We start from the raw sequence: 27,988 nt of genomic DNA on the forward strand, positions 1-27,988 counted from the left end.
ACCCTAACCCTAACCCTAACCCTAACCCTAACCCTAACCCTAACCCTAACCCTAACCCTAACCCTAACCCTAACCCTAACCCTAACCCTAACCGCCGACATCCTGATGAAGTGCTGCTGCTTATCAAGCATCACGACCAGTACTATTGTTCCCCTACCCCTTGCCGACCCATCACGGCAACGACAAAAGCCTGATCCAGCAATGACACGCAAAATATTTGGACGTGGGCATCATTTAAGGATCCTGGCTGCTCATTTCCATCAGCCAGATTCATGACTATCGCCCGTTTTGACTAGCATCAGACACAATGGAAAAGTTCCCAGAAGACCGCGAGACCGACCCCAGCCCTTCGCCACCAGTTGACGTTCGACCAGACGCACTGCAGCTATCCAACGAGCCTCTAGTGCACACATATCCTGATGGCGGACGCAGAGCATGGTTGACGGTCGCTGGGGCCTGGTGTTGCAACTTCGCCTCCTTCGGCTGGACAAGCAGCATTGGGGTCTTTCAGGCCTACTATTCCCAGAACCAACTTTCTTCCTACTCCTCGTCGTCAGTGTCTTGGATCCCGTCAGCCAATGTCTTCATGCTTATAGTTCTCGCTCCGGTCTTCGGCAAGATTTTTGACGACTATGGGCCCCGTTTCGCCGTTATCGTAGGCGCAACTGCTCATATTCTTGGACTCGTCTTTCTCAGCCTCAGCGATGAATATTACCAGATCTTCCTTTCGCAGAGTATCCTGTCGGGTATTGGGGCGTGTTCTCTGTTCTACTCGGGAATGAACGCTGTCAGTACCTATTTCAAGGTGAGAAGGGCTTTGGCTATCGGTATCGTCGCGAGCGGCTCCTCTTTGGGTGGTGTCATTCAGCCGTAGGTCTTTCTACTCAACACCTAGAAACCCACTTCACTCTCTAATGGCGCATACTGCTCGCAGAATTATGTTCAACAACCTCATTGCAGATGGCTTAAGCTTTGGATGGACAATACGCGCGCTCGCTCTGACTTTCCTTATCCTCCTCGCCTTTGCCAGCTTAGTGACGACCTCAAATCTCCATCATAAACCAACGCCGGTCTCCTTCAGAACATTCATTAACCCATTCACCGAGCTGAAATTTGTTTTGCTCGCCCTAGCTGCTTTCTTCGTCTTCTGGGGAGTCTTTATCCCAATCAACTATATCGTTGTTTACGCCGAAAGCCTTGGCATGTCAACAAACCTATCAAACTATCAACTTGTTATTCTAAACGCCTCGAGGTGGGTTTTTTTTTCTCCGGATAGCACAATTCCGAGCAAAAGAACCATGCTAACTATTGATACCCGAGTACAGCGTCCTCGCGCGCATCCTATGCGGCCTAATAGCAGACAAATACGGCTTCTTCAACACAATAATCATCAACGTCGCAAGCATCGTAATATTTATCTTCGCGCTCTGGTTCATAAACACATCCGGCACAACAATCGCTTTCGCAATACTCTACGGCTGGGGCTCAGGGTCATTCATCTCGCTGCTCCCCGCGTGCATTGCTCAGATCTCTGATATAAGAGAAATCGGCGTGCGCGTTGGCATGACGTACTTTGTCGCGAGCTTTGCTTGTCTTACGGGGAATCCGATTAGTGGCGCGCTTATTCAGGGCGGCGGGGAGGAGACTGCCGATGCGGAGGATTATCGCTACATGCAAGTGTTTTCGGCGGTCGTTGTGGCTGTCGGGTTGGTGTTTTTTGTTGCTGTTAGGATGTTCCAGAAACGGGAACTTTGGGTGAAGGTTTAATTTCGATTCTCGACTGGATGGAATGCCCGGGCCAGCGCTACAGAGAGGCCAGCTGCTCGCGAAGGTATCGTTTCCTCATGGGCTCTTCAATGAGTTGCGACCAGTGCCCACACCATGCCTGGGCAATCTCGGGACGTCACCAATGCATAGTAGTATTTTAGTATACTCTATTTCTGCCTCGATGGCTGCCCTATTTGAGAAAGAATGCACACCCCCGAAGATAGTCTACATTGTGAACTATAGTTGGCCTCAATCAACACCAGTACAATTATAGATATATATATGTCTAATCTCTCTCGGTAAAAAGGTCTCGCCATTTAGCCTGCCTCATCGTAAACCTTGGTGTCGCCGACAACCTTAGATGGCAGCCACTGCCCTGCAACGGTGTTGTCGTACTTGAGCTGGGCGAGGGCGAAAGTGTTAAGCTCCGAAACTAAAACAGATGAGTCCAAGACGAGCACCCGGTGGGTCTTGGCATTCTGTGTTGGTAGTGAGATATACTCCTCGCCCTTGATAGTGGAAACGGATTGGTCGAAGGTGACGCGGATTAGGGCATCGGGCGAGTCGGTGCTGAGCAGTGAGGTGGACAGGAGCCACAGTGCTGGCTCGTCCGATGTCGAGGCATCCGCGACATGGAGCAGGCCAGCATTGCCGCCGAGAACCTTGTGTCGAAGGGAGAAGAATTTCATCTTGCCATCCGCACCGATGTGGCCGAAGGTGCCGGTACCGCCGGTCGCGTTCCCAGCAAGAGTGAACCAGACACCACTGAGGGGGCCAGTGGCAGACATCATGCCAACAGCGTTGTTGCCGACGCGGGGGGGGATTGGCATCTGTGTTGTCTCATCGGTGGTGAGATCGATGCGCATGATGGACGAGTCGTTGTCTTGTGTCACGTAGATCAGGCCGGTGGTGGGCTCCTCTCTGATGAAAACAGGGCTGTTGAGAGACTGGTATAGCTTGTAGTCGGAGGAGTTGCGGAGATCGGCAGAGAAGGCATAGTACTGGCCGGTTTGCGTAGAGGCTTCCTTGAGGCCGGCCCAGACACGGTTCCCAATCTCAAACACGCAGTGAGGACCCTTGCCGGGCTTGGGGATGTTGATGGTGTGTTTGATCTGCGGCGCAGTCTCAAGGTCCTTGCCAGGGTCGACGAGGATCAGCTTGTTGTCGCCTTGGAGGGACAGCCACATTAGACCGGGGTATTTCGCGGACGGCCAGGCACCATGAAGCATCGAGCTGCTGTTCTTGCCCATGGGAAATGACTGGTACGCGATGGGCTCCTCGGTGGTTGCATCGAGCTCGATTTTGACAAGCTCACTGCTTGACATCTGGGTCAACAGCACGAAGTTTGTGTTCGGCACGCGTGCAGGTTCATGCGTTTGAGCAGTGACCGGCATCAAATACTCGGTGACACGACGGCTCATGATCGCCTGGGAGCTGGCTGCTGATGTGACAGCAGTGCCCAAGGCCAGTATAGCCACGAGCGACTTGAGAGCGTGAGACAGCATGTTGAAAGTCGATGCTCCAGTGATTCTTGCTTGACGATGCTGCAGACAGGCAGCGGAGCTCCTATTTCAACCAGCTCTCTCGAGCACGCGTGCCTTTTTTCAGCCCGCCGCATCTCGCACTGACACGATAGTGGGATTTAATTGGCCCAGAGAGGGTTGGCTCAAGCCAGCTTTTCCTTCGTGCCTGTCGTCCTGGGATGATCATCCGAACTATTGATCTGCTTGGTGAATGTTGATCTCAAGGAGAAGGAGTTCCTGATTATTGGCTGCATCACTCGGCTTCGGTGACCCTGACCAGAATTCCGGGCAGATTCTGCACCTCTATTTGTCACTGAAGGCCAAATGAGACGAGCCTCGGCTTTGATTCATTCATCGAGCTGGATGGGGTTGGAGGAAAAGCTCTAGCAGCAGCTGAAAACCATCAAAACAGCACGACGCTTGGCAGGAGACCAGTAATATCTACCATGGCTTATTGTATCCAACGGCCACTAAAGTACACCGACGCTGAAATCCAAACAATCCATCACTCCCTTCCATCACGGGTACGTGGCCAAGGGAAAAAGCACGTCCAACCCACTCTCACCACCAAGGCAATGCAAGGAGCCATGCAAGGGATGGGAATCTCGCAACACCCGCTATTCCTACCATGCAACACTGTCTCCCGCGCCGTTTTGTGTACAGTAATAGTTCAATTCGTCTCCTCCGATATGGCCCTCTTTAGACTCGCAATAGTAGAGCAGATCCTTCTCGTTGAGTATTGTACAATCGGGGCACTGGTCCCATTGTTCGTTACCAGTGTTTCGGTTTTTATAAGCCTCGCAGGCCTTCTCCGTTGTGGCTCTGTTGTAAACCTCCTATTAAAACGTCAATCGCGTGCTTTCCTGGAGCATTCTATATAGGGCTACCCACCACTCCCTCGCCAGGGGTGTCAATACAAACACCTTGAGTATGGAGGTCTGCGATGACACTGTGGCCAGTTAACACTTCTCTCGACGGATCAGTCGACACAATAGCTCACCCTGCAGCAAGAGCAGCGATGATGAGTGAAGAAGATGTGAGCTTCATGACGAAGGGGCAATTCTCAATGTATGTGTTGAAGACTGGGACGGTGGTTGTAATTTTGAGGGCTTTCGTCTTGGAAATAGGTTAATTTTGTATCCAACTTGTACACCAGGAATCCAAGTCACACTCATGCGATTTATTCGAGTGAGACAATCCCAGACAAGGGCTTGAAGGATTCTCCGAGTGTACTCCGTCTGACCCTGGTTATTACTTCTCTCGTCCAGGAACGCAGCTCCAAGTGGGACGTGTCTCAGTCCTTTCCCTAATTACAAGGTGGATATGCAGGGCTTTCGTCAGCCTTCAGGGTCCAAAATATGGATAAATAACAGTGGCATATATTCAGGTACCGGGGGGGGGGGGGGGGGTTCGCCAGCAACACCAATGAACAATCTGCGTGGCTGTGATGGAGTTCTTCTGTTTCAAGAACCTCGTGGACCGCACTTCTTCAGATCCGCAGCATCCGCCACTACCAGTCAAGGGTCATATTAATGCGCATTTAGACCGTTGAATGGTTTCAGTTGACGGGTCCACCGGTGATGATCTACGAGACGTTTATCCTTGACAACTCTAGCCGGAAGTTAAATGTATTAAGCTATCGTCATGCATCTCCACTATGGCCTCCTCCTCCTCCGCCACCCTGGGTATAGACTCACGGAGACTCTTCGGAGTTTTGTCAAGGTGAAACAGGCCGATCCTTCAGCGACTGACATGGGCGTTCAACAACCAGCTGGGTCGGTTTTGACAATGCCTGAGTATGTTGAACCACCCCTGGTCATACACCGGTCCAACGGCGGACAGTTTCTCCAGTAGTACGGTGTTGATATAGCTAGATAAAGCCGCCTCTCGTTCCCGACCTCATCTCAAAATATCACTTCCTCTCCACCTCTATCCTTACATCCGTTCGCTTTTCAAAAGCCTTGTCAAAACCAGCAGCATGAAGGCGGCCCTTTTCGTACTTGCTTCTCTCTGTTCCGGTGGCGCACTTGGTAGTGCACTGCCCTCGGACAAAGCCATTCTCCTCCTGCACGATGGTACATCAAAGACCGTCGATAAGAGAGACCTGGGCGCCCACTTACCTAGAGTCTCTCTCTCGCCCCCCACTACCGATTCTCTCCCGAAGTTCATTAACACCGGAGATGAACATTTGGCTCCTTCACGCCGTTTGAACAAGCGCGATGGTGCCCAGTTTATCATTCCCCTTCCTGACGAAGAATTCCTCGGCTGGGACATCTCGATGTCCACCATAGTCCACGCCAACGAGGCCGAAGCCACCGTCGCTATGGCACAAGGCCAGATGGTCGCCAACAGTATCACTGTTGGGACCTCGTTCCAGGCAACCATTGAGAAATTCCTTCAAGTCGGCTACAGTATCGATGTTGGGCATACCGAGACTGCAACTCTCACCGGCACGGTTACCATGACAATTCCGAAGAACAGATGGGGCGCTATCGTGAGCAACCCATTGACCCTTCGCAAAAAGGGATATGTCTTCAACGGACAGCCCGGAAATGGGCAGTATGAGTACTACCAGGCGGACTCTTTCACACATGATACCTATTCCTACGGCCAGAACTCCTTGTCCTGGGTGAAGGGCGTTGTTACCACCTGTTTGGGTGACTCCTATCCTCTCAAGCGCTGTGTCGGGGATGGGGAGCTGAAATAAACCCTTTTGACCGCACGTGAAGGAAGCCTAGGTAGGCCAGTACGAAAGTGTCATGCATGCTTGATCTGTTGGCGTGACAAGTCCATGGTTTCTGTGTTTTCCGTAGTGTGGATTTGGCTCATCGCAAGATATTGGTTCTGTTTAGTGTTGTGTTGTGGGTCTAGATTATTCAAGGGTCATTCTGCAAGCAGATGCTAATGGAACATAGCAAGCGGCAAACCCAGAGTTTGTTATATTAACCTAGTATGTTGTCTGAATAACTCGTTCAATGTCGAAACTGTTTCCTCAGCCGACGAAGACATATATAGAATGTCCCACATCGCCTGGTTACCATGTAAATCGAGTACCGATAATAATATAGCCGACGAGATGGGCAAGAGGATAACCTTCGGCCCCGAAACGCCAGATAATATCAGAAACAAACATGCCAGTCCACAGTAACGATAATTTGGGCTGTCACCACCATTGAGGCCACTTGGAAATGGCTACCTTGTTCATGATCGGCCAACCGACTGTCCGGTCTAGGTAGATGATTACGGATGGTGGTGATTTATATATATACCTGTCGATGATTAGGAATATATAAATCTACTCGCATCACGCGGTATTGGGCAGCTGCCTGGTATCCAGTTCAAACAGCACAGCATGCAGAGGTTTCAAGAACCAGTCATCTGTGGGTTGACAATTATTTGGTGGCCTCCTAATGCTTGAGATTGAAACGCTGGAGCGCATACCAAGCATCCCGTCCCGAATGTTTCCGATGCACATCACCAGGAGACAAAGCGCGAGCAGAAGCTTTATTACCACTGCCGTGGCGCCCATGGCACCGCTGGGGCCAAGCCGCGATCTCTGATCCCGTCAAGCACTTGGCACTTGGCGTATTGGGAGCAGCTCGACGCACCCAATCGACGCCCGTTGCCAAGGAGTCGAGGGATTCCTGTTACGCAAGGGATTGTGCTGGCCTGGCCAAGACGGACTGCCCTGGACAGCAGCCATTGATCCAGACCGAGCGGGTTGCCACTGTGTTCAAAGAGGCTCCACATGCAACCCTGCTCAGTGTTGGAGAACACCCAGCGCGTGCAAATCACGGAGCTGGAAGAACGCAGGATAGCTGTATTTCTGGGGCACGAAAATGGGCGGAGTGTCTCGTTGCGCGAGAAGTCCCGATGGAGGGTTCCATACCTGCATTCTACACCGCAAACTGCGTCGTTGGGACACCACGTGTGAACCATGCTTTGGAAACAGTTGACCTGGGGTGTGGCTGTGCCACAGAGCAAGCCGAATCCCTTGCTCGAGATTCAACAATGCCGAGTGCGACCATCGGGGCAGTCAGAGCGAGCCAAGTCCTGCGAAGGCGGGCTGAGAGAGCTTGTCCCTTTCTTCCAGTTAACCACTCGACGGCAGGCGTTCGGTATTTCTGTGGCATGAGCTGTCCTTCCTGGCGGTTTGGCCCAGCTGCATATTGTCTGGTCTGCTGTCTTCTTTCGGTGCTTCTTGATAACTCCCCCTTCCACTGCCAGTCCCGATGTTTCTCCGCGTCAGCCAACGATTGAGGCGCTCTCGGAAGTTGTCCGGCTGGAATTGGAGAAGGGATTTGCGATCCTTCTCCGCGGGGTCTGAGACCCTGGGGAGCGCCATCTGGCTCGGGGCAGACCCTGATTCGCCCCAGCCTGGAGATGGGGATGCTTGGGCTACTTGGCGTGGGGTCTGCTTTGGCTCGACTGCGTTGATGGCGAATGACGGCGTGCCGGAGATAATACCAAGCTGAGAACAGCAGCATGAGGCACATATCTCACAAGACCCTTTGGCCGGCTATCGGTGCTTCTTTGTTGCTGCCAGACACATGGTTCTGGGGCTATAAAAGACCCCGCCATGCCTGCTGGTCTACCCTCTTACACAGCAAGGAACAGCATTCGCCATGGCTGGGGGCTCTGCTATCAACGTTTTCAAGTTCAACACGGGCGGACTGCCCAAGGAGACCCTCAATTTCAAGCTCTGGTTCGCCGTCTTTGCCTTTGGTCTGCTCGGTGCCGCCCGTGGTGTCGATGAGGGTCTCATCACCGGCGTCTTCAACTCGCACGCTTTCAAGCAGTCACTCGGCATTGATGACCTCGACGAGGGTGCGCTTGCCAGCGTCAAGGGCACCATTTCATCCATGGTCCAGCTGGGAAGCGTCGCCGGTGCTCTATTGTAAGTCTTCAAAGCACTCTATTATTTTCTCCACCCCAGCGTTTGCTGACCATGCCTGTATCACAGCGCCTTTCTAGTCTGCGATCGTATTGGCCGTGTCTGGGCGACTCGCCAGCTCTGCTGTCTCTGGATCATCGGTATTGGCATCTTTATTGGGAACAACGGCAACATGGGCGCCGTCTACGCGGGTCGCTTCGTTGCTGGTCTTGGGATAGGGCAGACCTGTGTCGTCGGGCCCATCTATCTCTCTGAAATTTCCCCTGCCCCCATTCGAGGTCTCTGCACGTGTATGTTCACTGGTGCTGTATACCTGTGAGTTGCTTCCAGTTCTGCTTTTCCGCTTGCGGTGCTAATATGGCGCAGTGGTATTATGCTTGCGTACTTTGCCAACTGGGGCGCTGAGCTTCACATGGCAGACACTTTCAACCGTTGGGTATGTCACTACCATTCCGATGCTTTAATTTGTTAGCCGGTTTCTAATATATTCCCTTGTCTAGGCTGTCCCCACGTCGCTGCACCTCATGTTCGCCGGAATCACCCTGCTCCTCACCTTCCTGCAGCTCGAGTCCCCTCGTTACTATATCAAGCGAGGCCGGCGTGAGAAGGCCCTGGAAGTTCTGTGCAAGTTCCGTGGCCTGCCCGCCGACCACCCATATGTCCTTAACGAGATATCTGAAATGGATGTTTCCTTCCAGGAGGAGATGGAAGCCACTGCTGGCATGGGCTGGATGGGCTTGTTCAAAGAGATCTTCGCCATCAAGCAAAACTCCTATCGGCTGTTCCTCACGAATCTGGCCCAGAACATGGCTTGCTGGTCCGGTGGCTCTGCCATCACTGTCTACGCCCCCGACCTGTTCACGCTGGTGGGTATCACCGGCCAGGAGCAGTCGCTTTTCTCTACCGTCGTCTTTGGGGTCGTTAAGCTGGTCGCCGCTCTCATTTGCGCGCTCTTCCTGATCGATATGGCCGGTCGTAAACGTGCCCTTATCATCGGTATTGCACTGCAGACTGTTGCCATGTTCTACATTGCCATCTTCCTCAACATCATCCCCATTGCAAACAACCCCGACTTTGTGCCCAACGAGACGCAAAGCCGGGCCTCAACCGCCGCCATCGCCTTCATCTATCTCTCTGGCGTAGGGTGGGCCCTTGGATGGAACAGCGGTCAGTATCTGCTGTCCTCCGAGCTGTTTCCTCTTCGCATCCGTGGTATCTGCTCATCCATCACGATGGCCATGCACTTTATCTGCCAGTACGCCGTCAACCGTGCCCTGCCAGAGATGCTGCTCGTCGATGGTGGCCTTGGCCCTCATGGAACCTTTTACTTCTTTGGTGTCGTTTCCATTCTTGGTGCTGTCTGGGTTTGGTTATTTGTGCCCGAAGCAGCCGGTCGCAGCCTCGAGACTATCGACAAGATGTTCACGCTGCCCTGGTACAAGATCGGTCTGTACGGACGCAAGTTCGCCGAGGAGTACGATCGCGAGCAGGAGGAGCTGTATCGCAACGAGAAGACCAGTGCTGGCCCTGCTGTCTCCCACAACGAGACGGCTTAGTGTATGTTAAATGCAGTCTAGGATATGACTTCCAATGACGGCCGAATTCATGCCATTCCTGGCTTCTTCGCGGGCTCTCTAATGTAATAGACAAGTAGCATGGTTGCCTCAGTAGGATATACCCTGATTCGATATTGGTGTTTGTTTTACATCACAACTGGACATATGGAATATAGAAAGGCCCCTCCCACGTATAATACTTCTGAACGGCATCACCCCCGTAGAAGCAGTAAAAACCCTGGGACGTATAGGTTCAATCCACAACCTCGGTATGCTGCTCAACTGGTTTCAACCCCTCATCAACTTCAATAGGCACCCCTCGCAGCTCTGCCTCAATATGCTTGATACGCTGCTTCTCCTCGTGCGCCGCCGTATCTCCAAAGATGAGGTCCATATCTTCAAGAGTCTGAAATCCGGTCAGATTGTTTAGCAGAATAATAGAATAGAGTTCATACCTTGCCGCGGGTCTCCGGAATACAGAAGAATGTAAACGCCAGGGCCAGGAGGCAAAAGGCTGCGAAGAAGATGTAGGTCCCCCAAGAGATGGAGTCGAGCATATCTGGTGTGACAAGGCCGATGATGCTGCAGTTTGTTAGGAATAGAGCGAATTGTCAGAAACAAGGAGACTCACAAGTTGCACATCCAGGTGGCTGACGTGGTGATGGATATCGCTTTGGACCGAATTGACAGGTTGAAGATCTCAGAAGGAAGAACCCACCCGATAGGGGCTTTATACTTACATCAGCCTGGGGTACCACTGCCAATAGGGTCAGAAACTTACCAAAGGAGTACGAAAAGTTGATGTCGTAGATATAAATGAAGGCGATGCCGGCCCAGCCAGCCGACTTGTTATCCACCAGACTGGCGCCGTAACCCCCCAGGATGCCACCTACGATGACCAGAGAAATGCAGGTCCCGGTAGCACCGGCCATTAGTAAAACCCGCCGACCAACCTTGTCAATGAAGAGAAGAGCTGGCAGGGTGCTGAGACAGTTGACGATGCCGTAGACACCGGTGGCAAGGAGCGAGGTGGTGTTGCCGTCGAGGCCAAGTTGGCCGAATATCGTGGGCGCATAGTAGATCATCGCTGCTCAAATTAATACTGCGATACATCTGTGTTAGGGATACGTACCATTGCAGCCCATGAACTGCTGGAAGAACATCACGCAACATCCAATAGCCAGCCGTTTGAAGTGTGCCCACGTTGTGACCAACGACATATACTGGCATATCAGTCAGTATCACATTTCTCAGAGCAAGGAACAGACATACCTGAGCAGCATGGAGTTTAACCCCGGATACATTAGGGAATCTGTCCCGAGCAAAGGTATTTTCAAGCATGATCGACGCCCGGATCTCCAGGTACTCGTTCTGCAGAGGGAGACTGTCGCGGGGTTGTCGACGGAGTCGCGAGAGGGCCGAGAGGGCCTCATCGTCGCGCTCCTTCATCAGCAGCCAGCGAGGGGAATCTGGAAAGAAGAGCATGCCAACACCAAGGACCAAGGCAGGGACAATTTGGATGGCTAATGGGAGACGCCACGAAGCTTCGGACTGGCCGGTGCACCCGCCTGCTGGGACATCGTTGTATGGGTCGAAGGCGGGTTTGGCTGTCGTGCCCCCAGTGTAAGGACGATCTGGGGCGCATCGCGAGCCACCGATGTAGTTGGTGCCATAATCGATCCAGTAGCTGATCAGGATACCGATGGTCACCGACACTGGACAGTTAGCGAGAGCATGGGTAGATAGAGATATGGCCACAAACATTGCTGGACCACAACAAGGCCCCCACGGATTTCAGGGATGGAAACCTGTACCCTGTTAGCAGAGAAGACAGCATGCTAGAATAAAGACATACTTCGGAGATGTACAGTGGCACCACCATGGTCAGCATACCGACTGCCAGCCCAGCAATCGCCCGGCCTAAACAATCAGCCCCAGTCCAGAGTCGCAGTTAATAGCACCTACTAACGAACAGCATCGGGATGTTCACTGCGCCGCACTGGATAGCAGACCCAATGATAAACACAACAACTGCCAGGTTAATGGACAGCTTTCGACCCAACCGGTCGGCCACAGGTCCGTTGATCAGGGAGCCAAGCCATGCAGCTGGACAGGTCAGCTTGAGCCAGAACCCAGATAGCCTCGACTTACCCAAGAGAAGCGTGGATACAAACCAGCCTTTAAATCCGCTGTCAGAGAAGACTCGAGGGAACAGAGCTGCAAACGACTCCATGGTGATGACGCCGCTGATGACTCCTTGGTCGTAGCCGAACAACAGACCACCGAGGGTCGAGAACTGACCGTGTTAGTATCTTTTTTATATATATACAAGGTAATATACCGAAGCCACGCCGCATAGATACGGATTCTGCATCACCAGGCCGAAGCCTGCGTTGGGAGCCATGGCGCAGCAGTAATACACCCCCTGTTTCCTTTATTCTTAAAAATGTCTTAAATAAGTGTCTTCTCCCCGATCCTTTATTCTCAACGATCGACATTATGCGGGGAAGTGACTGTAACCTCGCTTGCCACCGGAGATCGTCCGTCCGACGAACAGTCGGAGTTTCCCCGTTATCAAACAATAAAGTATATAGAGATGTATAATGGTATATGATAAGTAACCCGCTGAATATCGTGTTGCTGCCTCTAACCAAACGACGGGGCTATGGTGCATATGTTGCCAGACCAGCTGCTATCCGGTGAATCTGGCTCTGGAAGTATTGCTATATTATGCCATGTTAATATTGCACCTTGCCCAAGAAATATGATCAGACTTACCGTCTCCGCGCCGCCACCCAGTATGCGGATTTGCAGCAGCCGTGCCAGAAACGGGACTGGCACTTTCCTAAATACCACCTTCGCCTCCTGATCGCTGTATACGTCGTCCATTACCAGCCGTGGAAAGTCAGGACGCAGAACCGCTGGACGGCCAATGCCAACGAGATCACATACGCCACTTTTCAACGCCGCCTCGATTCCCTTGCGAGTCCGAAACCCCCCGGTGAGTAGAAGAACAAGCTGAGGAAGCCTCTTTCTCGTTTCGCGTGCGAAATCTATGAAGAAAGCCTCACGAGACTCCGTGCCTTGGCTTTTAGCGTCTCCCGATTCCTCTTTGAGCCCACGACCCATCATCTGGACACGTAACCATTATCAGTGTCTTGATATACCATCTACTGGTCAGGTGTCGAAATTCCGTACCGTTGGGTCTTCATAGGTCCCGCCAGACAGTTCAAGGAAGTCTACACCTGCATCCGCAAACAGACGAATTTGAGTCATGGTGTCTTCAAAATCAGATGCGTTGTGATCGGCCGAGTTCAGCTTGATGCCAACGCAAAAACTATCGGGGACTGCGCCTCGAATCTGACGTATGATCTCAACAACAATACGCGCTCGCCGTTCAGCGCTCCCCCCATAGTCATCCTCGCGAACGTTGCTCTGCGGTTGTGTCACCCGACATTAGCGAAATAGTGGCTATATCCGGCGGGTACGAGGGGGTACTTAGTACTCACTCGTGGGGAGAGAAACTGCGCTGCGTCGAATCTCAGTAAGGGTTACACAGGACGAAGAAAAGGCACGCTTACATAGAAGATAACCGTGAGCTGCGTGAATCTCGATGCCGGAGAAGCCACAGTCGGCCAGCGTGCGGGCACAATTGACAAACTGCGCGATGACATGATCAATATCGGCATAGGACATAGCAGTTGGCACCCCAAAAACGAGTTTCCTGATAAGTGTTGCAGCCAGTCCATTCCCGATATGAAGCGAAATTTCACTTGGCGCAATCGTCTTCCCAAATATGCCCCTTTCACCTGCACCTCTCGGGGACTGACGGCCGGGGTGGCATATCTGAGCCATTGCGGGCGTGCCGTGATGCTGACAGGCATCTGCATATTGCCTCCACGTCTGCAATACCCGATGCTCATCTTCTCCATACTCGCGAGTAGCTAGGTCGCCATAACTACCTAGGTTACGGACATCAACCTGTACATTTCCTGCCGTATCATCAGAACCAATGCGGAACCCACGCCGGCAGTCATTGAATAAGTATCGTTACCTGTGAGAAGAGCTCCCCATCCGCCCTTGGCCCATTCACCGTAGGCCTGCAATATCTTAGGGCCTGGTAAATAACCGGTATCTGCCAGGCCTTCAGCCATAGCAGCCTAGAGAACGGTCAATTGCCGTCCGTGACCTGAATCGTGGTCGTATCCCCGACCTACCTTGACCAGGCGATTGGGTAGCAGCAAACCGCATGGTAGCCTGAGGGGCTCGTTGATACCTGGTCCCATAACGAAGCCTTCTTGTTGCGTTGGGGTTCTTAGCTGTGGAGCAATATGGAGTTTAATGCTACAGCTGGTTTGGTGATTAGAACTCAACGGGGAAGTTCCCATCCATTTAAATAATGGGTTACCTATATGCCTCGGTGTATCATGCGGTGGACCGAGCTGGGGTTGAATTGTTACGATCTGCGAGATAGAGTGGAAACATGTGCAGTCCTCCTCTGCCCGTGCCATTCCTTGTCCCATGCCACCGATCTACAGCACGCCATTCTTTATAGAACCTTGGTCTGACCAATTGGTGGCAGCGCAGTCGGGCCAACAATCCATCCGCCCGCAGCATCATTCTGCAGGACCCACAGGGCCTCGGATAGTCCGTTGCCCCGGGGTTCGAAGGACCCAGAGAAGGTCTCCACAGAAAGTCCAGGGTATTATCTTAATTCCTGCACCTATGCAAGGGTCTGGGACGTCTGCATGCGTGGCCGAGATGCCTGATGTTAGAACTCAAGGATATGCGTGTAGAGAAACAGCCGAGGCAGCCTATTGAAGCTTCATCATATGAATCAAGGACAACTAATACCAATTGGTACCGGATTCGCGGCTTCGCAGAGACAGGCACCTTGGCCCAGCCCAACCCCCGGTGTTTGCTTGTTCGCGCTACGACGGCGGTCCTTGCACACTCACGCCGTTCCTCTAGGACGGGCGGCCCAGATTCTACTTTTGCACGGGCATATGTGGGCGCACGAGTTTGCTGGTGAAGTGCTAATACCTGCCGCAGTGGGGGCCAGTTATTTCAGTGGCTTCGTTGTTCAGTTTTGCTCCAATTCAGGTGATAGTTGAACAATGGCCCTTGTGATCCCCATCAAATAATGTGGAGCAGAGACATTCTTCATGGCTGAATTCTTCTGAGCAGTATTGGGGGTAGTATGGCTAACTGTACTCCCCATTATACAGAATATGTTGGGTATTCTCCATGATAGTTACAATCCGCCAGTAGTATGTACCAGGGCTCGATGTTTCTATATTGCTCACCCCATCTCATCTCCTCTGCAAACTATGTTCTGGTTTCTATGCATAGTAGGTCGACTCCAGGATGGAGAATCTGAATTCTCCAACTAAATATCGAACGTTGCTAGGACGACAGTTAGCAGGAACTACAGCAGGGTTCACGCAGTAACCTACTCGACAACGCTCTGGAGTTGGTTCCTCCATAGTTCCGAAACAACCCGCGGAGCAGCATAGACAATGAATCCTGGCTCCGCCATATGGCCGAGAGGCAATAACTGATTCATGTCAGGGGAGGTGTTGTATAGGGCTGGCACAGAACAAGGCGGAAGAGGCTTTCCATCACTTAGGGATGATGCGAGCATCGAAAAGGTACAGACAACTTCATCCGACCGCCTCGATAGCAGGAGCTGCACGAGATTATTCCTCCAATCCGTGTCTGACTTCGGCCGAGCATCTTCTTTTAAAGCGTCTGGTAGTAAGTTGGCCGTGGTCGATATCAGCCCAAGATGGCTCACGATGCTATAGCAGCCGGTCAGAGAGCATATAATAACCAAGGTTGCTGCACTTGCCTTTGGATCTGGTAGGTTATTTCGCTGTACTTTTTCTTTGGAAACTTTCCACCCAGCCGTGGATCCCAGAATGAATCATTCAAGTGTAGCTTGACCTCCTCAAGAAGAACAAGGATCTCTGAAAATACATTGGTTCTCATCTTGACAAGTTCTTCCCTCTGCCATGCATTTGGGGCTGGGCTATCGGGCTCAGCCAAAGCTCTCAGGTCAATGTCCCATACTACTTGTGAACATGTATAGTACTGGGCAAGCAAGTCTAATGAAAGGCCCAGCTTGGTGCGAATTCGGTACGCATCAGTGACTGCAGAGGGGAATATTGTCCATATGAACGCAGCGAAGCAGCCTCCTATAACAGCGAGAAGTCCTATCCGATGTAAATAGGCATCAGCAAAGGAAGAGCATTATTTTGAAGGTATCCACTAACGGTAAGGAGCAATCTCATAGATCGGATAGACCGGCTGGCCGCTTGTTTCTGCTACTTGCTGGCCAATCTTACGGACTTGCAGTTCATAACTGTTTGGTAAGTTAGTTACGCGTTTGAAGACAGTGGTTTGATCCATTCACTTACCCAATGATAAGAACTTGGGTAACGAGGCCTAGCAAGCCAGCAATCAGGTATCGCGGAAACTTGACCATGATGTACATATCTGCCAATGTTAGATGCGGCATTCCAGTAATGTGATTATTGATAGCATACCGAAGCAGAGGAAGACGAATAGGAATACAATTATACCGCTATCAAAGTTAGCAATATGATTGGACAGAAGATGGAAGGATAGGGGGATGTACGCAGTTCTTCCATCCACAATATAGTAATTGACGATAGACAGAACCATTGCTGCCACAGTTCCAACAACTCGCCAAAATAGGCCGCGAGTGGCGGACCCCGAAGATGTTGTTAGAGCCACAGGTACTGTGATTGTCGCCCATATCAAGCGCTGCTTGATGAAGAACACCTGGCTGGATGCCAGAAAAGCCACGATTGCAATGGACATGGTTGCACATGCTGCACGGAATCCGAGTTGAGAGTCTTCGGAGCCTAGGAAACGGTATATCTTCTCGAAGCCGGAGACCAACAGCTCCCACCACGTCTCAGGGTGCTCGCGCTCAGCATCTTTCATGCCGTGGTACAGATCTCCAAAGGTCAACTTGGCCGATCTATCCATGCTGTAGATATCGGTGGTGTGTGTCATAAGCAGACTGCCTACCCAATGCTTCAATGTTGGGAGAGTCGGATATCGGAGAGCATTCTTAAACGCCTTTTCATCTCCTCTTATTCGGTCGGCTGCGTGGATAAATATAAGAGCGCATTTTCCAGTCGACTGAAGCATGGCTTGCATCTAAACAAAGTGAGAAAGCTGGTAGCAAGCAGCGCATCAAGCAGACATACGTGAAGTAAAAGATACAGCTCTTCAATACTCGAACCGTCGAGGCCATGAGATATATCTTCAGTGCTACCGCCCTTGTGCTGTCGCTGTGAAAGCAATCGTACATTCTGCAAATTCTCCAGCGCCTGAGTGTGGATACTATGTAGCTTCTGCTCCAGATAAGTCGAAAACGAACCCCCGCCAGGCAAATAGCAAGGGTCGCGCGTGTCATCGGCTGTACCGTTATGCTTCTGCTTCTTCCTTAGCGAAGAAGGCCCCATTTGGAAGGTGATAAGGAAATGATCGAGGGACTCCTCCACTAGCCCGGCCACCTCGGTGAACAAACTATTGGCATTCCGGTAGATTGCCACGGATAGCTGACTATTATTGGACTCTTCACTGCCCCTGTCACCTGCTATATCGGAACCTTCATTCATACGCTGCTCCTGGATGGTCGCGTTCTGTTCCAGTGCATCTGCAATGGTATCAAGGCCTCGAATCTGGAACGCTACTGCTCCAAGGTTGGAAAATATTTCCCTAAAATTGTCAGTACTCAGTCTGTTGAACTCTACTTCCCGCGCGATGCAGTTGATTTCCGTTTCAAGTGCCCGATGTGTGGATGCGAGCTGTTGCAAAGTGTCCGCTACACTGGCGCGCTTGTTTGAAGGCATCTGCACCGATGTAGTTGAAGTTTCAACTCGATAGATCCGGCGTGATTTCAAAAGCTTCACCTGCTCCTGCTCGGCACGGATGGTGTGCTTGAGCAGGGTGATGTATCCGAAAATCATTTTGCGCGCAGATACGCGGGACGTGATGGGAATGAAGAATATCCCGACACCAAACGATACTCCCAGGCCGGTGAGCATGCTTAATAGTACCTCCCTCACAAACAGCTCGCACATCTCCATTGTTGGAAGGAGAGTGCCGTAAGTTGCAGAGACATTGATGACTATACTGAACATAACGACAGGAAAGATCAGTTGCGGGCGTCTCGCTGCGGTCGAATCAGTAAAACGGGTGTTCGCCAACAAGACAGCTTCATTTACCTCGCATGGAAGTGGATATCCTGGTACAGTTGATCAGCGATTAGTATCTGAAAGGTGATGGCTCGGACCACCCACCAGATGCCGAAGAAGAGCCAGATACCGCAAACTGCTGAAGCCGAGGAGTTGTATGGCAGGGACAGTATGCTGCCCTGTGAAGGATCTGATGCGGACTCGGAAAGTGCCTGCATCAGCTGCGCCATCTCTTCTGGGGGAGTCGTATGGACCCGGGCCTGGGTTGCGCAGTACATAATAAGCAGCGAGAATGCTGCTCCCATACATATGCCAATCTAGAATGTTTCAGCCGGGCCTTTGAGCAGGAGCAGACGACGTACCGCATTGAGAATTGACATTTGGAGGAACTTGGCTCGAGGCAGAAAGCTGAAGCCCAAGGCAGCTACGATGCTGTTGAGATATCCCAGAGTGGTGTAGAAATTGGCAACTGGCCTCGCCTCATACATGGCAACACATATCACTGCTGGTAGCGCTCCCCTGCAGTGTGTTAGTAGCGAGTCCTAGATCAGGGAGGGCGGCGTACTTGGCGATGACCAGGAATGTTCCGAAGTCGATCCCATATTTAGCCCACGCCTTGGACACCAGAGACCCTGCCGGCATGGTGCCAATCAATTGAGTATGTACAGTGCAGTTGACAATCGACTGAGATGAACAGGCAGAAATGTCAAAATTCAAAAATGTTCAATAATAAGTCCGATGCTGCTTAGGTTCCCATGTGCCGAGGTTTGACTCGATTCGGAAGGTGGGTTGTGACGGCCAATCAGCGACGGCTCCCATGAGCCTGTGACGACAAAACCGGACTCCCCACTAACCGGATTCGGGAGGGCCCGGTTCTTCAATTGAATTCTTGATACTAAATTTTGCTATATATTATGTTAATATTTATTGTGTTGATAGAGTGAGGGATCGCGGAGTTCCCGTACTAAACCCCAGTGGTGCTTTACATCATCTTTACATTTATATATATATATATATTTCCTCCACTCAGGGCCGTACAGTACAGCAACAACGTAGAAATATAAAGAACAAACCAAGTGTTGTTCAGGTGTTACCACGTCAAATCATTTACAGTCAATGACCAATTATGGCATATCCGTCAACCAAGAGACGACACCAGTTTCGTACCAGAAACCTTGCCTTGGCGCAGTAAGTCCATACCTGCAGGCAGGCCTTCCAGTCCGCCATCAATCCTCTTGAGTGGTGGCGTTTTGAGCTGTTTCGATATATCTGCCAACGAGCTGTAGAATCGACGCAGGGCTTCGTGGTCGGACGAATTCCTGGCAAACTTTGGCCCAAGCGGAGGAAGCCACTGGAACTCTTGATTGAAAACGGTGTATGCCATCATAAAATCGACGTCAACGCCACCAATGTCGGTCTTCCCTGGATCCAACAGCGTGACAACTCGCCCCCCGCTTTTGTGAAGAACCTGGGCGCAGAACTCGGTTGAGCCGCCCTCTGAAAAGCAGTCCATGGCCTTGTCAATCTTGGGATACGCCCGGACAATGTCTTCGACGGCAGTTGGTGATCGATAGTCAAAGACGTCATCGGCACCGTACCCCTTTACCAGGTCATGGGAGCGAGGAGACGCGGTTGCGATAACCTGCCAGCCCACCAGTTTTGCAAGCTGGATGGCGTAGAGACCGGCAGCTGTTGCACCGGAATATATCAGGACTTGTTTGTTCGATTTTCCAGTAACTGGGCCTTTGTCAACCCAAGGAACGCCGAGCCGGACGTTCAAGGCCAGCATGGCGGTCACTGCTGAGACGCCAAACGTGGTCGCTTCCTCGTCGCTCACAGAAGACGGCGGCTTCCAGGCCAGGTCGCCGGGGATCTTGAGATACTCGGCGAACGAGCCTCGATCAGGGTAGAGTCCGCCATGGGTCCAGCCAGCTACCCTGTCACCGACCGCCCAATTCCCTGGCGCATTGGGGCCGACCTTTGCGATGGTACCGTAGTAGTCACAGCCGATAATCGCTCCGTTTGGGGCGACAACGTCGACATGCTTGAAGTCTGTGGGATTGAGAGCGACGCATCTAACTCGGACGAGGATCTCGTCGTCGTTGATCTCAGGGACAGGAACGGTGGCAATCTTGACGCCGTCTCCAGAGGCGCTGCCGCAAATGTAGTTTGAGAGTCGAGTGACGATCGACCGGTTTCCGACTAGGGCTTGCATGGTTAGTTCCATTAAGAGAGGTTGCAGTTGACTGGTTATATATAGATCGCAGCTCGGCACGGGGCAGTCAGTCCGTCCGCCCTGGTGGAGCAGTGATGAACAGCATAAACTAGCACTAATGAGTCATTCATGTGATTATGATAGTGAATAACCAGGTTAACCTAAGTGTTCATTAGTGGAAGTTAAAAAGTGACCCACCGACTAAAGCATCAAGCATTAGCGGTATTAACTGCTATTACAGATCTGCGCCAGTCCGTGTTAAATAGCTGGCATTCCACATGCATTCCACATCTGCATACTTCTTTCTCCGAATCTCTTTACTTCTGTATACCTGCTCATCATGGTCAAGAAAACCAAACCGGGGAGGGCTCAGACCCCCATGGACCAGCTGCCCATCCAAACCAGACTCAACATCAAAAAGTACACCCCCGAGTCCTGCAATGACGCTCTCCACGGCCGCAAGGTCCCGATAGGACTTGGCTACGAGCTGACTCGGGCTTGTGTCATTCGTGGCATCCGACACCATCCTGGCTTTGCTCGCGAGCTGCATGGGGTCAGTCCAGATCTCACGCGTGCATTGAATGCCCGAGATATCATGAGCGGCACTATCCCAACAATGTCGGAGTCGGACCCTGCCGAAATACCATACTGTATCTGGTACCCAGAAATTCCAAGCCAGGATACTCTCCGCGCTCTGGTTGAAAAGTATCCCAACATGCTCTATCATGCAGCTCGTGCCTGTGCGGTCGCGGGATACATTAACCTGTACAAGGAGCTCAATCCCCTTCCAGAAGTCCATGTCGCAGAAGAAGCCAGGCATGCGGCCGTGGGAAGGAACAACAAGGGCAGTGAAGAGATATGGGAGAATATCGCAGCACAGCCACTCAAGTTCGCCATCATGAACGATTACGCACGCACAGTCGACCTTGCTAACCCTCGGCCTGCAACACTCAACGGTGATACAGCCGTGTATTCGAGCCTTACGGGCGGACGCGAACATCTGGAGCCGGACAAGCTTGATTATTTCCACCAGGGTTACGGCGGTCATTATCGCTCATATTACTTTAACATTACAGAGGACTGGTGCATAGACGACCACGACCACGAGGCACGTAATCCCCCGGAGAGCTACTACCCATTCTTATATGGGCCGCTTCCAACGGACCTGCCCCCAATAAACAAGGACAAACTGATCCTGGTGGCTGCATACTCCGGCGACATCGATCGATACGCCCGTCTCCGCCGACCACAAATGATCCAAGACGAGTTCCTCTGCATCATCCGGGGAATATACCACAACCCGTTCTGGGCGAAGTGGTGGAGCGACCAAATCACCAACGCCGTGACAGCAAGGTTCACCAAGTGGGAAGAAACGCTTATCCAGCGAGCGATCAACGGCCGCCGAACCATGTCGGATGATGTTACCTGGGTCACGGCAGACATGCCCAAAGAGCTGCTGCCTCTGAACATCTGGTTCCCACAACAGGCTTGTCAAGAGACATACGAGAGACTGGCTCACATACGACCGGATGTACTGCACCGATGTCTCTATGCCTGCATTGTAGCTGACTATCCGGATTTATGGGATCGGCTTCTACTGAATTCACCTCAGCAGACACAGCCTGTACCGGATAGCCAGCGACGAGAGCGGAAGCTGCAGCAGCTTGCTAAGACTGTTACCCCTTCGCTGTGGATGGAGGCCAAGGATTCGCGGAATGATTACTATCGACAGGATATTATGGCTGCTGTTCCCAACGAGATCGAGTCACTCGAATGGGAGTACGGGGAGGTTGCGCATGCGCTCCTTCGCACAGGCGCTAAGTACTTATTTTTTCCTCGGTCAAGCAGCGTCGACAGGTGGGTCGACCGGAATGATCCAGTTCATGTTGCACCAGATTCTCTAGGTGGATATGACGGGGCAGGGCCTACAATGCCTGCACTAGACTTTGCTGTATTTCTCAGGGACGTTGTGGGCGTGGACAATGAGGTCTGGAGAGACGATTCCAATGGTCGTCTTGACATGGACGAAGTGTATGAACTACTGGATCGCTCTTGATATGGCTATGAATACAACTGTCCCTTATTTCACACATTTCCTCATGATAATCTGCTTTGCCTGCTTAATCGCTTCAATATTGGCACGATGGTTGTTGCTCTCCGGTATTGCATTGTACTTCCTGAGCTCGTATTTCAGGTTGAAACTCGGTGTAGTGGCATGGATTCGCTGGCCTGCCGCCTGTAGATCGACGGCATTATATTGCAGATTATTGCCCTGCGACACTTGTTCTCTCGTCTCGGTAACTAGGCCCTGTGTTACGAGGGGCCGCCTGTCATCGGACTCCTCATGAGGGACGTTGTCTGGGTCGAACGTACGCCGAAGATGATCCCCGGCCTGCCGGATGGCGTTTGCCACGCGCATCGTCTCAATACGCTTGCGTGCAGTCATTATTTCGTTCAGTGGGTAGTCTCGGACATTTTGGCCGGCAGTCTTCTCGCCAATCAATCTTAGCGTCTGTCAGCTGGGCCTGGGTAGTAGAGGGCTGGTTGAATCATACTCGGTGACCTTTCCAAACAAGGCCGGGGGGTGGTAGATGTTCTGGTACACGTGGGGTATAGTGTATTGTCCAGTGACATGGCCATTGTATATAATCTCCGCTGCAGTGTCTGCATTTATTCGGTGTGCGTTGAGGGTCTCAGGGAGTGCTCGAGCATTGGGCTTTTCCCTCTCAACCGCGATGTAGGTGAGAAACTGCTTGAAATTGCAGGGTTTCCCCTTGCCCTCCTCCTTTGCACAGTTCTTTGCGATCAGTTTTGGGCCGTCGCCCTGCTGATCTAGCTGGTAGGCATGCCAGTACATCACCCGCTCGTAGGCACCGGCGATGCTATAGGCGGCGGCATTTGCTGCGCAAAGGAGAAAGAGGAGCACAGTAGGAAGCTTCATTTTTTGTAGCAGATTTGGGAATGAGAAACAGGAAAGAAGCAAGAGCAAGAAAGGTGTAATACTTCTCGCTGATCTCCTTCAAACTCCTCGACAGTCGGGGCTATATGCTACCCTTGCGAGGACAGTCTTGCCCGTGGAAGCTTCGGCGTACTTTTGCCCTGGTTCTCCTGTTGCAGGGGTAGAATAGCCGCTTCACCGGCTACACATGCTCGTATGGGTCAATACAGACTGTCTTGTACACTCCCTGTGGAGCCCGGAAGCCCGTGCCTGGGTACCGACGCCAATACGGACGATCAGCCGGGTGGGAGATTTGGAATGGCGGTCCGTGATCGCCCAGCAAAGCTTAGTGGTTTCAGTTCTGGCCCCTGCTGTGGTTGATCTTGCACGTATGCCGTATAAGTTCCAGGGCAGCCCACATGCGGCGCAGCTGCGGCACAGCAGCAGTGCAGCACCGGCGTCTGATCGGCAAGCCTGGCTTTATGGATGACTGCGGCATATATCGTAGCGAGGTTACTTGGCCCCAGACGCTAGGAAATACTACGATAACTAATTCTTTTAGCCCTGCATGACTTAACAAAGAAACTGAGCCGAGGGGCCTGTGATTTGAACCATTTGTAAAAGCTGCCGGTGGTTCTACTCTTACCGGGGTCTATTTGTTTAAGTATTGCCATAGTTGGCTTGCTAGGTGGTGCCGCCATTCGTTCCTCACAGCATTACTCTCCTTCTTTGCTCTCATTCGAATAGAGATGTGGTTGTTTACAGGCTGGGCTGCCCTAAGTCAGGTGGCCGTATTGGCCGCAGCAGCTTCATCCCACGTTGTCAAAGACCCCTATCTCGCTACTCAGTGGAATGCCTGCCCGTCGCCGTGTGACAGCGCTGCATCCACTGGCTGGGACTACTACCACGGCTTGAAGATTCTCAAATCTTGCGAAGAGCCAATGCTTCTGAGTCTAGCCGTCAGCAATCCCATTGCCAATTCTGATATGCGGCCAGATTTGTACGCGTGCTCCTTACCCCGTGGTAAGAGTTTCACAAGTGGAGGTTCTAGTGCACCCAAGTCTACCAAGTACTCGGCGAAGGTGGTTGAGGTAGAGATCGCGTCGAGTGGTACGCAGGCAAAGGGTTATGCTCCTCATGTTGAAGACGCTGCGCGACTGGTGCAGGCACAGTTCGATCAGCCGGAGGGACAGAACGGAACAATCGCCTTTGCGTACTCGAATGGTGTTGTTCTAGGCGCATACATTGGGTCCGAGATGGACAAGAGCAAGGGGAATAACATCCTGGGGACCTTCATAGACAAGCTGCGTCATGGGGAACTGACCACGTCGGGGTCCATGATGCAAGTGTGCAACAACCAGTCCGCAGATCACATCCTTGGTATTGTTTCCGAGGCGAGTACTTCCCCTACCGAAGCTCTGGCCGCTGTCCAGGACGTGTTGTCAACATGGAACCGGGGAGATTGTGTGAAGGGATATGATAACACCCGAAAGATGTCTGCTTCAGTGGGAGAGGCCATTGTACCGAGTAGCCGACACAGCTCCCATGCTAGGGCCCACGTCAAGCGGCCGTCTACGCGGGCTGAAGCGGGTGCAGAATGCAGGACCATTAAAACCAACCGTGGCGAAGGTTGTCCCGAGCTAGCAAAACGCTGTGGCATTTCGCCTGCCGACTTTACCAAGTACAACTCGGACAAGAGCCTCTGCTCCTCGTTGCAGGCCGGTCAGCATGTGTGCTGCTCCTCTGGCTCGCTCCCAGATTTCTCTCCAAAGCCAAATGCGGACGGTACCTGTGCAGCACACACGGTTGAAGCCCATGACGAGTGCAAGGTGCTCGCCGCTAGCAACGGTATCACGGTGGACGATATCAACCATTGGAATGCAAAGACCTGGGGCTGGCAAGGTTGTGATAATCTCGTCATCAATGGTATGGGATCAAGCCTCCTTTTCATTGTAAAGCAGTGCTGACCCAGAGCTAGGGAAAATATGCATGAGCGAAGGAGACCCTCCGATGCCTGCCGTGGTCAAGAACGCAGTCTGTGGGCCACAAAAGGCCGGCACAAAGAGACCGGACAACTGGGATGACATTTCCAGTCTGAATCCTTGCCCGCTCAATGCGTGCTGCGATATCTGGGGGTAAAGTGCCAATTATTTGCGTTATACAGTGCAGTGGCTAACTCGACGCAGCCAATGTGGCGTCACACTTGAGTTTTGCTCAGTATCAAACGTATGTACCCCCGTCCGGCGTTGACCCTGGATACTAACAATGGACAGTCCACCACCGGCGCACCAGGGACAGCAAAAAACGGCACGAATGGGTGCATTTCGAACTGTGGGGTGCATGTACCGCTGAATAGTGATGCGCCCATTGAACCCGCTGTTATGACATACTACGAAGCATTCAACAATCAACGCCCATGCTTGACATTGGCTCCCCAAGCCATTGAATATGAGAGAAAGTACGGCGGGGGTGCCCCTAATGAGCTCCAGCTCGATGTTGTATGGAGCTACATCCACTTTGCCTTCGCCAACATCACAGAGGACTTCAAGGTGGACGTGTCGACCGTGAAACACGAATTCGAGGAGTTTAAAAAGTTGCAGCCGCCTCCTGCATATAAGGGAGGACCCAGTATGAAGGTCCTCTCATTCGGTGGTTGGTCCTTTTCGACCGACTTGGATTCGTACGCGATATTCCGCAAGGGAGTGACGGATGCCCAGCGATCCCTCTTTGCCACCAACGTTGTCGACTTTGCCAATGAGAACAACTTGGATGGGTTGGACTTTGACTGGGAATACCCCGGGGCACCCGACATTCCAGGGATCCCTGCAGGCGACCCCGGCGATGGCAAGAGATATCTCCAGTTCTTGAGGGAGGTCCGTGACAAGCTTCCTGAAAAGAAGTCCCTTTCCGTCGCTGTTCCTGCGTCATACTGGTACCTGAAAGGGTTCCCGATTAAGGAGATATCCGACGTTGTGACATATATCGTGTTTATGACATATGATCTCCATGGGCAGTGGGACTGGAACAACCCCAATGCAGCAGATGGATGTGACGGCGGTGGGTGTCTACGGTCTCATGTCAATAACACGGAGACTACAATTGCCCTTTCTATGATAACCAAGGCAGGTGTGCCTAATAACAAGATATTTGCCGGTGTTGCCAGCTACGGCCGCTCGTTTAAAATGGAGGACCCGTCCTGCGATGGCCCGGAGTGCAAGTTTACAGGCCCTGAATCCGGAGCCAAACCAGGAGACTGTACCCAAACGGCCGGCTACATTGCAGAAGCAGAGATTAAGGACTGGCTGAAAAACAGCGGGGACAACATTACTACCTACTTCGATGAAGACAGCCGCTCCTATATCTCTTTCTCCCAGGAAGGTAACTGGGTGGCGTATCTTGACCAGGAGGAGAGAAACCAACGCCTCTGGAGCTGGTGGTATGACGGACACTTCGCTGGTACAGTGCTCTGGGCAGTCGATCTGACAGAGTTCGTCTCTCAGAATCCAGACGGTACTCGCATCGACCCGCCGAAAGCGATTAACTGCACCCGGAGCTTTGACAACTTGGACGACCTGGAGTCTGCCACAGGTATTGATGACTATTGCATGAACATATACCTCCTGCAGGCCTTGTCTGGAAACCTCACAGCAACACTGGACGTCTACCAGGACGAGCTGGACAACAACTACGACGAAAAGTTTGGCTGGTACGAGGAGGCAATCAGAAAGTCGGCTCCCCTTTCCCTGTCACACTTTTCGAGGGCGAATGCCTCCAACTACTTCGACTGTATTATCGACCAGGACGGGACGAACCATACTGACCTGGGCTGCTTCTCGACTACGGGGGCATACGGGTCTGTGTACTGGATTGCACGCGACAAGCCCCAGTTCGAGAAGGATCTGTTTACAGTCACTGGGATCTCAGCAGATTGGCTCACGTATGAGCCCTACCGCGAGGAGGAGCATAGCCCTAGCACTGGGAGCTACTGGCATGTCGGTTATTCTGGAGTGCCCCATTTGAAGGATGATTTCAAAATCAACAACCCCAAGGACGTGGTTTCCAAACGGCTCTCAAGTATTACCGATTTCCACACCAATTTCGACTTCACTGCCTTCCTCGCCAATGAGACCATGTACATGGGCGACATGAGCGACGCCGTGGACGGCGCGTCGTTGGCAGTGCTCATGATATCCGCGTCCGTCACTAGCATGTCGCAGGTTGCAGACGCCGGGCAAGACTATGAGGATGAGAAGATCAAAAACATCATTCTTCTCTTCCTCACCGGTGTTCTCTTCCTGATTCCTGGTCTCGAGGAAGGCGCCGCGGCTCTGGAGCTCGCGGAAATTGCCAACATTCTTAGACTGGTTGGGACGGCTGGTGATGTCGCAATGGGTGCATACGATGTTGTCCAGGCAAAGGACAATGCGCCTGCAGCTGTATTCGGAGCGTTACTCGGTGGACTTGGTGCGCTGAATATGGTGAAAGCCCCTGAGAGCTTCGGCATTGCGGCCAAGGCAAGAAGGGGGATGCCTTCTGCACAAGTCGAAGCGTTGGGACCAGAGGTTAAAGGAGGGTTTGCTCAGATTGATAAGCTGGTCAAGGCGTGCTTTTAAACGGATATCTGGGCATCTATATGCAGCTACTGGTTTCTTCTTGGGAGCGGCCATGATCCACCATAATGTGGTTGGGGCAGGTTACCCGAGTGAACCCCGGCATCCTTAGAGGGTTCCTAAGGCGTGGATGGCCGCCCCAGCCAAAGCAAGCATTAGGGGCATTAACTGCTATTACAGATCTGCGCCAGGCCCAAGTGTTAAATACCTGGAATTTCATTTTTTTTTTTTTCGAGGCCACCTGCTCAACG

At 52.1% G+C, this 27,988-nt stretch overlaps 13 protein-coding genes across 13 annotated transcripts; 5 read left to right on the top strand and 8 right to left on the bottom strand.

The window, feature by feature from the left end:
* Window positions 1-307: 307 nt before the first annotated feature.
* On the top strand, window positions 308-1,767 carry ASPVEDRAFT_30332 (uncharacterized protein; the record flags this gene model as incomplete). The annotated part of the gene is made up of 3 exons (XM_040810349.1): window positions 308-870; window positions 896-1,252; window positions 1,326-1,767. The coding sequence occupies 3 exons, from the start codon at window positions 308-310 to the stop codon at window positions 1,765-1,767; spliced, it is 1,362 nt and encodes a 453-aa protein (XP_040669602.1).
* Window positions 1,768-1,809: 42 nt separating this feature from the next.
* ASPVEDRAFT_762283 (uncharacterized protein) lies at window positions 1,810-3,504 on the bottom strand. The gene has a single exon (XM_040816330.1). It carries the CDS (start codon window positions 3,270-3,272, stop codon window positions 2,085-2,087), a length of 1,188 nt encoding a protein of 395 aa, XP_040669603.1. The 5' UTR covers window positions 3,273-3,504; the 3' UTR covers window positions 1,810-2,084.
* Window positions 3,505-3,913: 409 nt separating this feature from the next.
* ASPVEDRAFT_54161 (uncharacterized protein) lies at window positions 3,914-4,337 on the bottom strand (the record flags this gene model as incomplete). The annotated part of the gene is made up of 3 exons (XM_040814892.1): window positions 3,914-4,126; window positions 4,182-4,239; window positions 4,291-4,337. 3 exons carry the CDS (start codon window positions 4,335-4,337, stop codon window positions 3,914-3,916), a joined length of 318 nt encoding a protein of 105 aa, XP_040669604.1.
* Window positions 4,338-5,180: 843 nt separating this feature from the next.
* ASPVEDRAFT_43347 (uncharacterized protein) lies at window positions 5,181-6,230 on the top strand. The gene has a single exon (XM_040812798.1). The coding sequence runs from the start codon at window positions 5,269-5,271 to the stop codon at window positions 5,995-5,997; it is 729 nt and encodes a 242-aa protein (XP_040669605.1). The 5' UTR covers window positions 5,181-5,268; the 3' UTR covers window positions 5,998-6,230.
* Window positions 6,231-7,091: 861 nt separating this feature from the next.
* ASPVEDRAFT_762278 (uncharacterized protein) lies at window positions 7,092-8,247 on the bottom strand. The gene has a single exon (XM_040816329.1). The coding sequence runs from the start codon at window positions 7,784-7,786 to the stop codon at window positions 7,187-7,189; it is 600 nt and encodes a 199-aa protein (XP_040669606.1). The 5' UTR covers window positions 7,787-8,247; the 3' UTR covers window positions 7,092-7,186.
* ASPVEDRAFT_85269 (uncharacterized protein) lies at window positions 7,916-9,740 on the top strand (the record flags this gene model as incomplete). Its single annotated transcript, XM_040817669.1, has 4 exons — window positions 7,916-8,187; window positions 8,254-8,499; window positions 8,551-8,620; window positions 8,685-9,740. 4 exons carry the CDS (start codon window positions 7,916-7,918, stop codon window positions 9,738-9,740), a joined length of 1,644 nt encoding a protein of 547 aa, XP_040669607.1.
* Window positions 9,741-9,866: 126 nt separating this feature from the next.
* On the bottom strand, window positions 9,867-12,530 carry ASPVEDRAFT_762429 (uncharacterized protein). Its single transcript, XM_040816332.1, has 12 exons — window positions 12,519-12,530; window positions 12,082-12,463; window positions 11,892-12,036; window positions 11,706-11,846; window positions 11,596-11,660; window positions 11,503-11,548; window positions 11,013-11,455; window positions 10,873-10,963; window positions 10,522-10,827; window positions 10,372-10,468; window positions 10,196-10,322; window positions 9,867-10,146 (listed from the first exon to the last, which is right to left on the bottom strand). The coding sequence occupies exons 2-12, from the start codon at window positions 12,142-12,144 to the stop codon at window positions 9,994-9,996; spliced, it is 1,677 nt and encodes a 558-aa protein (XP_040669608.1). The 5' UTR covers window positions 12,145-12,463; window positions 12,519-12,530; the 3' UTR covers window positions 9,867-9,993.
* On the bottom strand, window positions 12,404-14,026 carry ASPVEDRAFT_85271 (NADH:flavin oxidoreductase/NADH oxidase family protein; the record flags this gene model as incomplete). The annotated part of the gene is made up of 7 exons (XM_040817670.1): window positions 12,404-12,463; window positions 12,519-12,872; window positions 12,939-13,175; window positions 13,250-13,269; window positions 13,322-13,732; window positions 13,795-13,900; window positions 13,958-14,026. The coding sequence occupies 7 exons, from the start codon at window positions 14,024-14,026 to the stop codon at window positions 12,404-12,406; spliced, it is 1,257 nt and encodes a 418-aa protein (XP_040669609.1).
* Window positions 14,027-14,620: 594 nt separating this feature from the next.
* Window positions 14,621-18,664, bottom strand: ASPVEDRAFT_43351 (uncharacterized protein). The gene is made up of 12 exons (XM_040812799.1): window positions 18,540-18,664; window positions 18,337-18,493; window positions 18,080-18,291; window positions 18,005-18,024; window positions 16,982-17,952; window positions 16,381-16,931; window positions 16,289-16,326; window positions 16,160-16,238; window positions 16,016-16,104; window positions 15,592-15,955; window positions 15,197-15,541; window positions 14,621-15,146 (listed from the first exon to the last, which is right to left on the bottom strand). Exons 1-12 carry the CDS (start codon window positions 18,614-18,616, stop codon window positions 15,083-15,085), a joined length of 2,967 nt encoding a protein of 988 aa, XP_040669610.1. The 5' UTR covers window positions 18,617-18,664; the 3' UTR covers window positions 14,621-15,082.
* A 55-nt stretch (window positions 18,665-18,719) lies between these two features.
* ASPVEDRAFT_43352 (zinc-binding alcohol dehydrogenase family protein) lies at window positions 18,720-20,239 on the bottom strand. Its single transcript, XM_040812800.1, has one exon. It carries the CDS (start codon window positions 20,187-20,189, stop codon window positions 19,113-19,115), a length of 1,077 nt encoding a protein of 358 aa, XP_040669611.1. The 5' UTR covers window positions 20,190-20,239; the 3' UTR covers window positions 18,720-19,112.
* Window positions 20,240-20,444: 205 nt separating this feature from the next.
* On the top strand, window positions 20,445-22,306 carry ASPVEDRAFT_43353 (uncharacterized protein). The gene has a single exon (XM_040812801.1). It carries the CDS (start codon window positions 20,530-20,532, stop codon window positions 22,243-22,245), a length of 1,716 nt encoding a protein of 571 aa, XP_040669612.1. The 5' UTR covers window positions 20,445-20,529; the 3' UTR covers window positions 22,246-22,306.
* On the bottom strand, window positions 22,270-23,130 carry ASPVEDRAFT_85275 (uncharacterized protein; the record flags this gene model as incomplete). The annotated part of the gene is made up of 2 exons (XM_040817672.1): window positions 22,270-22,693; window positions 22,745-23,130. The coding sequence occupies 2 exons, from the start codon at window positions 23,128-23,130 to the stop codon at window positions 22,270-22,272; spliced, it is 810 nt and encodes a 269-aa protein (XP_040669613.1).
* Window positions 23,131-23,876: 746 nt separating this feature from the next.
* Window positions 23,877-27,740, top strand: ASPVEDRAFT_891009 (uncharacterized protein; the record flags this gene model as incomplete). Its single annotated transcript, XM_040818505.1, has 4 exons — window positions 23,877-25,053; window positions 25,106-25,262; window positions 25,314-25,353; window positions 25,401-27,740. The coding sequence occupies 4 exons, from the start codon at window positions 23,877-23,879 to the stop codon at window positions 27,738-27,740; spliced, it is 3,714 nt and encodes a 1,237-aa protein (XP_040669614.1).
* Window positions 27,741-27,988: the final 248 nt, after the last annotated feature.

The sequence above is a fragment of the Aspergillus versicolor genome (assembly GCF_001890125.1).
Source record: "Aspergillus versicolor CBS 583.65 unplaced genomic scaffold ASPVEscaffold_7, whole genome shotgun sequence".
NCBI lineage: Eukaryota > Fungi > Ascomycota > Eurotiomycetes > Eurotiales > Aspergillaceae > Aspergillus > Aspergillus versicolor.

What these genes read in the sequence shown, in the direction of transcription:
- ASPVEDRAFT_762283 (XM_040816330.1), bottom strand. Translation starts at nt 3,272, where the DNA reads ATGCTGTCTCACGCTCTCAAGTCGCTCGTGGCTATACTGGCCTTGGGC.
- ASPVEDRAFT_43347 (XM_040812798.1), top strand. Translation starts at nt 5,269, where the DNA reads ATGAAGGCGGCCCTTTTCGTACTTGCTTCTCTCTGTTCCGGTGGCGCA.
- ASPVEDRAFT_762278 (XM_040816329.1), bottom strand. Translation starts at nt 7,786, where the DNA reads ATGTGCCTCATGCTGCTGTTCTCAGCTTGGTATTATCTCCGGCACGCC.
- ASPVEDRAFT_762429 (XM_040816332.1), bottom strand. Translation starts at nt 12,144, where the DNA reads ATGGCTCCCAACGCAGGCTTCGGCCTGGTGATGCAGAATCCGTATCTA. An exon ending in GCCACCTGGATGTGCAACTT is followed by an intron (nt 10,323 to 10,371) that starts GTGAGTCTCCTT and finishes AACAAACTGCAG; the next exon opens with CATCATCGGCCTTGTCACAC. An exon ending in TTCCGGAGACCCGCGGCAAG is followed by an intron (nt 10,147 to 10,195) that starts GTATGAACTCTA and finishes ACCGGATTTCAG; the next exon opens with ACTCTTGAAGATATGGACCT.
- ASPVEDRAFT_43351 (XM_040812799.1), bottom strand. Translation starts at nt 18,616, where the DNA reads ATGCCGGCAGGGTCTCTGGTGTCCAAGGCGTGGGCTAAATATGGGATC. An exon ending in ATTGTGGATGGAAGAACTGC is followed by an intron (nt 16,327 to 16,380) that starts GTACATCCCCCT and finishes TAACTTTGATAG; the next exon opens with CGGTATAATTGTATTCCTAT. An exon ending in CTATGAGATTGCTCCTTACC is followed by an intron (nt 15,956 to 16,015) that starts GTTAGTGGATAC and finishes TACATCGGATAG; the next exon opens with GACTTCTCGCTGTTATAGGA.
- ASPVEDRAFT_43352 (XM_040812800.1), bottom strand. Translation starts at nt 20,189, where the DNA reads ATGCAAGCCCTAGTCGGAAACCGGTCGATCGTCACTCGACTCTCAAAC.
- ASPVEDRAFT_43353 (XM_040812801.1), top strand. Translation starts at nt 20,530, where the DNA reads ATGGTCAAGAAAACCAAACCGGGGAGGGCTCAGACCCCCATGGACCAG.